The 7,215-nt window shown below is 40.8% G+C and overlaps 1 protein-coding gene across 1 annotated transcript; it reads right to left on the minus strand.

Moving 5' to 3' along the window:
* Positions 1–780: 780 nt before the first annotated feature.
* Positions 781–7,138, minus strand: LOC125227990 (protein CNPPD1). The gene is made up of 6 exons (XM_048132426.1): positions 6,990–7,138; positions 6,506–6,602; positions 4,510–4,730; positions 3,640–3,768; positions 2,745–2,874; positions 781–2,326 (listed from the first exon to the last, which is right to left on the minus strand). Exons 1-6 carry the CDS (start codon positions 7,038–7,040, stop codon positions 1,824–1,826), a joined length of 1,131 nt encoding a protein of 376 aa, XP_047988383.1. The 5' UTR covers positions 7,041–7,138; the 3' UTR covers positions 781–1,823.
* Positions 7,139–7,215: the final 77 nt, after the last annotated feature.

Raw genomic sequence — 7,215 nt, forward strand, 5'->3', positions numbered from 1 at the left:
TATGAAACATTATAAACATTGGCACAGTCATCAAAAATATAGATGCGGATAAAATGCAATCCAAAATTCCGTGTCCAATTGTCGATATTAAATAGGTACCTTGACTGTATAGTCGCGCTCAGTTACATCTACACAGACGCGAACAGAATTATCTGAACGTCTTTATTCTATGAGCATAAGGGCGTATTATTCAGATATTTTTGACCGTGTAACTGTCTAGATGTAACTGCACTCGAATGTACAATTAAAACACTCGGTGTACGCAAGTAAATCGTGGATTGCTTCAAATACATAATGAAGCCATGTAATACTTGTTTTATTTATTGTAAGTACATGTAAATTTAATTTTCTACCTCAACACATCTATACTATATGTTTGTCAGTCTTTCACGGCAAAACGGAGCAAAAAATTGACGTGATTTTTTAAGTGGCGATAGTTGAAGGGGATGGAGAGTGGCATAGGCTATTTTTTGTCTCTTTCTAACCCCCCCACTTCCCTACATATTTCCCTATATGTATACATATACATATATTACATACCTGTTATCTTTTGTACACAGTTTGTCAATAAAGTGTTTCTATTCTATTCTATTCTAAAATCGGGGGTGGAAATATGTAGGTATGGAGCATTCCACAATTTTCGAAGTTAACGCGAGCGAAGCCGCGAAAGCTAGTACGGAATAAAGTTGATCTTTAAAAATACTTCGCCTGCTAGGACTTTTGTCATAGACTCATTTATTTGTTATTTGCTTGATAGTAGATAATAAAGGAAACAGCGTATAATGCAGAAGTAGTTTATTTTTTAGTTTGCAGTAACACCACCAATGACGACATACAAAAATATTACGTTATTTACAATTTGTCAAGATTATCTACAATCACGAACTATCTCAAAACTCTTACAAAATATTCCATACAATTTGGTGAAATTTGGTAACTAATGCAATGGACAGTTTTAAGATCACTTTGCAGTCATGCGCGGATCCAGGGGGACATGGGAGTCATGACCTCCCCCCCCCCCGGCACGAAGCTGGATCCGCACTTGTTTGCAGTTATAAATTAGGTACTGTAGGTACCTATTTATTTTGTAAATGATCGCAAGGAGTAGGTACCTATGATGAATTTTGCATGTTTGGTAACACTCGGCAGACTAGTGTTGTCGAATCGCAAAAATATCTGAACGTGAACACGCCTTAACAATCTTGACAATAGAGGCGTGTTCAAATATTTGTGAGCACCTTGACCGCTCCGATATAAGTGATGGCGACAGTCCAAATTATTAGGAAGGGGCAGCTAATACATTCTGTACAAAATACCTACTTCTATCAAATCCGTGCTAGATCAATTCACATGAGTTGTCATATATTTTGTAATATTCTCATAGACTTTCAGTGTCAACCATTTAAAGAATCCATACAATATGTATGTAACAGGGCACCAAAATTAAACAGGCTGAGGTCGACCCAACAAGTGTTTTTACAATGGCTCCACGTCAAACGTAAAAGGAGGCTCACGTACAAACAAAATTAAACAAGAAACAATTATTGCTTTGTTCAACAATCAAATCCTATTGAGCGATTACTTATAAATAATGCAAAGAAAAGACAAGCGTGAGCGATTTATTATTTTTCCCAGTTATATGTAGAAACACGTGGTTCCCCGATTGGATGCTAAAAACGCCTTAAATTATGAAGGTCTCAATATCAAGTATTGACATGAGTAAGGTACATGTAAGTGATATTTTTGTCGATGGCTCATTCGAAAGGACGTATTGGCAAACCAAAAAGAGTAGAGTTTCTCATAACCGAGTTTTAAGTACTACATTACCGGTCCGACACGACGGCTAGGCCACCTAATCTGCTAAGATTCAGCCACTGGCGCACGCACCGCGGCTCGGGCTTAGACTTAAAGATATACTCATCGGCGTACTCGTCGAGTCTCTCGAGCCATCTCTGAAGGGGATCTACTAGGGAGCTGCGGTACCAGGTGAAGTCAGTCTCGATGTCGAACCAGGGCCGGTAGTCCATCGGGTATGCGGGTGGGGAGTCGAGAGTGGCGTGGTAGTTGAGCCAATCCGTGCAGCAGCGCGGCGGGGCGGAGAACTCGACGGTAGTGTTGAAGGTCGGCTCGTGCGGCGGGCTCGGCGGGTGCGCGTGTGTGCGTGCGCAGGGCGGCTGTGTAGCGGCCAGCAGGGCGGTGTGCGTGAGGTGCAGCAGCGGCAGGGTGTAGGAGACGAGCAGCGCGGAGGCGACGAGGGCGCCGAGCGCGGCCACGTACGCCAGGGCGACGGCGGCGGCCAGGCGACCCGCTACTGCTGCGCCGGCGTCTGAAACGAGAACCGTCAGTTGAGACACAATAATAACTTAACTCAAAGATGACAAAAAAACCCAAAATGTTTGACCTAAGTTGACGATTTATAGAACTAAAACTTCTAATGCGACTTCCAACTGACAGCGCTAAACGTTTAATTCTCAGTGTTTCTAATTCGAATTTAAAAAAAAAAACACATTACACGTTTCACTTCTGCCGCGCGAAGGGAATCCACACACTATCATTTTTTATTGTCATGGCTCTTGTGAATGAACATGTCTATTAGCCTAGACGACCGAACGGCCGAAGCAACATCGTCTTAAAACTTTAAATGTGATGAGAACATGTTTAGAAAAAATGACATTACGAGTAAGATAATATTTTCATTTTGCATTGGTAGGTCTAAATAAGCATTCAATGATGTTTGTATTTACCTCCGCCGGCGGCCGCCAAGTCGCTGTATGTGAAGAACCCTCGTTCCTTCGCCTGCTTGAGCGCCACTTGGCTCTCCAGCCAGGACAGCCCCGATTCGAAGCTCTCGTCGTTTACGTATACGTTCCATTCCTGCAATATATCATGTATTCATGTAATACATATGCACGTTTATAATAGCTGAAGGTAAAACCCATTTAAATATAACTTAAAAATTGTAATATTCCCGGCCGAATACAATATGGGTGTATTCAAGTCAAGAGAGTGAATAGTCTATTCTATTACTGAACCAGTGAGCTACAACGTCGGCGTTGTCGTCACTTTCCATCGGGTGCGACTAAGGTCAATCACTGGCAATTTTTTAAAGTCCCCATAACAGACCAATATTTTTGATAATTTAGAGCTTTTTATAGTTATAGGACTAAATTAATTATGTATTTACGTTATAATAAATAATACTTATCAGGTTGTCCCATTAACGCTGCATCATCATCAGTCTGAATCCATGCGTGCCTTCCGGTGGGACCTATTGGTCAATTTGCCAGTCGATTTTCGGTGAAAGAAAACATCGTGAGGAAACCGGGCTACTTCCAATAAGGCCTATTTACCCTTCAGGTTGGAAGGTCAGTAGGCCTAGCACATGATGACCGCGAGAGTATGTCGCCGCGAGATAGATGATACGTCTTCTTCTAGATTAATGACATAAGGACTGGTAGTCTATCTCGTCGCTTTCGCTTTCGTAAAACTAGTGGCTACGCCAAATCCTGGGATTACTTGTAAAAGAGGACTCCAGGCTCTCATGAGCCGTGGCGAATGCCGGGGTAACGCAAGGAGGATGATGTCAATATCTTAAGTTAGTGTAAAAAGTGTCTCGTATGTAATGTGGAGGTTACTTACAATAGCATCCAGGAAGTCTATCTCGAGCCGCTTGAGGTCCGCGGGTTCGATCCCGGCCGCGGCCGCCCACTCAGACACTCGAGTTTCCGCGTCCACACCGTCGTCTTGAAGGAATTTGTTTCCAACCATCTGTAACATGCACAAATAAATAAATAAATCTTATAGGACATTTTTAGGCAGACATGAAGGAAATAAAAAGCTATTGAACTGAGAATTGTCCGTGTGTTGACAGGTTAAGAATTCCACCTCCCCTTTCTTCCCGTAGGTGTCGTAGAAGTCGACTGTGGGATATGGATTAAATTGTGGCGTAGACGAGAGGCTGGCAACCTGTCACTGCAATGTCACAATTTCGTTCTCTTTCGACTCCTTAATTGCCAAGAGTGGCACTAAAGAGTAGTTTCGTGTGCTCTGTCTACCCCTTTATAGAATACAGGCGTGATTGTATGTAACTATGTATGTATGTAAACTCAGAATCGGTTATTTGGAAACTATTCCGAGAATTGTTTTGTTGCAAAATGTTTATATCTCGTAATGGCAACAATGTGTTTAGGATGTTTCTAAAATGTTTAGAATGTTACATACCTTGTCTACTGTTAACAAACGAACTGAATAAATGTTTACTTACAAATGGTTTCCAGTTAGATGTCAAATTAAATACCTATTTATACGCTAGCTCATAGTATCGCAAATAACCTCTCCATTCTCCAAGCACCTGGTACAACGGAGCTGGCACAAGCGCCCACGAAGATACAAGCGTCATAGACCACGCATGCAGGCGACACAAAGACCACAGGACACTTACCAGCGACATGAAAAAGTACACCAGACCCAGTGCAAGCGCACACAGTTTCTAACGTCATAAGACTACACGTGCAAGCGGCACGCGGGCGACGCGAGGAAGAGGTCAGACGGCGCTGCGGCCGCGACGTACTCAGGGTTGCGGTGTCGCAGCCGCTCCAAGTACACCAGAGCTAATACAAGCGCGCACGGCGAGACGCCAGCGTAGTACGCGAACCGAGCGGTCTCGTTCACGTGCAGACGCCGCAGCGAGCGACCCTGCTGGGCAGCGGACCACAGCGCGCAGGATACCTCTGCAAAATATATCAAACTTGCTAATTATCCTGGTCGCAGCACAGTTCTAGGCTAGAGCAAGTATTCTCCAATGATAGACAAGATATACGGTAGCTAATTGATCTATTTCATGAGAATTCAATAGAGAATATAGGTCTCCTAGACATCATCATTGCAGCTTTCACGGTTTTCATGAAAATTAGGGATATAAAAAGCCCTTCCGCCATTAGTAGGGGAAACATTAACACCTTTGCGTGTTTTCACTTCTATATTTTCTTATAAATCTATACACATGACAAGTTTCGTATTTTTTTCTGCATGGGACTATAGCTCATTTTAAGGAGGGACTACAAAGGTTAACTTTTCATAATCAAATGTTCATTGTGTTCTACATTATATCAATATTACAATGGTATGAACACATGTGGTAAACATTGATAGTACACAACCTCATTTCAATACAACAATGATTTATATGTAATTATATACCATTCCCAACCTTATAACAAGGAGATAACAGCACCTATTGCCATTACCTATTGGCAGTACTTATTGGAAGTGTGTTATTAAAATAACACCTGCAACACTATTGTTTTTAATAACATACTGAAGTATTTAATTATATTAAGTACGAGCTTTTGCCTGCGGCTTCGCTCGCGTCAGAAAGTAGCCGATGTCACTCTCCATCCCTTAAACCATCTCCACTTAAAAAATCATGTCAATTCGTCGCTCTGTTTTGCCATGAAGGATGGACAAACAAACAGACACACACTTTCCCATTTATAATATTAGTATGGATTATCCATTCTCCTATTAGAAGAACTAAACATTTTTGTATCCTGTATTTGTAAATGATAAGAAAACTAAAATGTGGCTTCACATCAAGAAGGGGTCCTTATGTTTCAAGTTCAAAATAAGGATGTTTTCATCTTATTTTTATTGCAGGTGAAACCTCTGCAAACAATGTTTTATTAAACAAAGTAATAAAGGAACTTACATTTTCCTTAAACTCCTTCACTCCGGTTAACAAACAGGCAGTTCTGAGTGTTTGCAATTTACAAATACATACTAAGACCAAATTAAATTATTTCATAGGAAATATTTTAATTTGTGTTTTTAGTAGACACACCACTATTATTTAACTATAAACTGAAATAAATGTCATATACAAAGAAAAAGGCCTCCAAGTGTCCGATGATTCAAGGCCTCCCAGCATCGGACACTTGTCCGATGCTGGATTCAAACCAACGGAGTACGCTGGTTCGAATCCAGCATAGGACACTTGGAGGCCTTGGTCATTTTTTCTTTGTATATGACATTTATTTCAGTTTATACAAATACATAGTCAATTGGCTTATTATTTTTAGCATGCTCAAGTCATCACACTGAGAGAAGCAAGGAGCGCAAAAGCCAAAAGCTGGCTGACTTTCTCCTAAAGTGGAAATGCAAAAACAAAATACCTTCAGTAAAAATGTTGTAGAACTTGCACAAAATAAACTATCCTCTTATGTATGACATCAGTAGTTAAAAGGAATAGAAAAAGGCCGGGCTGACGACATAACAAAAATAGCAAGGCCAAACTGGTTATGGGAGGCCCAAGATCAAGCAAAATAGAAGAACTGGAAGAGGCCAGAACTTCCTTAGAGAATCCGGGTACAACTTTATGTTAAAAATGGAAATGTTAATGTTAGTAAACACCTTTTAACCTATTTTCAAACAAGCCACCTACTAACCAAGCTCTATCAATGATAATTTAATTGTATTAGTTAAATTATAAATGTTTTGACCAACATACCAGTGACGGGGAGACTCAGACACGGTAGCGAGGGCAGTTCACCATAGTAGAGAGTTTTTGTGATGCGGTTCAGAAACTCTTTGTGGTCTCCCATACTCTGTATACATCAACTTCTTATTACACACAAGATTATGTCAATAATATGTTTGGAAATAGAGAAAAAAAGTCATGCAATTGTGTTTATCAAATCATTAACAGCTTTGTAGTTAAGGCGTCACGCGTCATGGAAGTTACGACTCGTTTACCGGCAGCGATAATGAAATCAATTTAACACGTTTCAATTATTTCATACCAGCCAGCAACCCACGTCACGTAGACGCTGTACCACTGTCTTGTAAGCCACCCAGACCTTTTTGCAGTGATCAGAAACTGTTTACTATATTAATCAAACAGAGGTCAATGATAGAAAACACGTTGCCTGTGCGATTTTGATAAGTACATACAAGGAGCATGAATCGGCCACGATGTGACCTCATTTTCTTACCTTGATCTTGGACCGCGACCCTTCCCGCCTCCTCTTTGATATGTTGGACATTGCTTTCTCGCTAATGATGACCTTAAATAATTAGAAAAAATGGAATATGAACATGAAATGAGCACGTTATACAATTAAAATATGCACAATCCAGCGGTACGCACCTAAACAGAAACAATGATATGCGAATGAAATAAGAGAATGAATGAGCGAACTAAATACTATGACACTGACA

Source organism: Leguminivora glycinivorella, chromosome 7 (assembly GCF_023078275.1).
Source record: "Leguminivora glycinivorella isolate SPB_JAAS2020 chromosome 7, LegGlyc_1.1, whole genome shotgun sequence".
In the NCBI taxonomy this organism is placed as follows: Eukaryota; Metazoa; Arthropoda; class Insecta; order Lepidoptera; family Tortricidae; genus Leguminivora; species Leguminivora glycinivorella.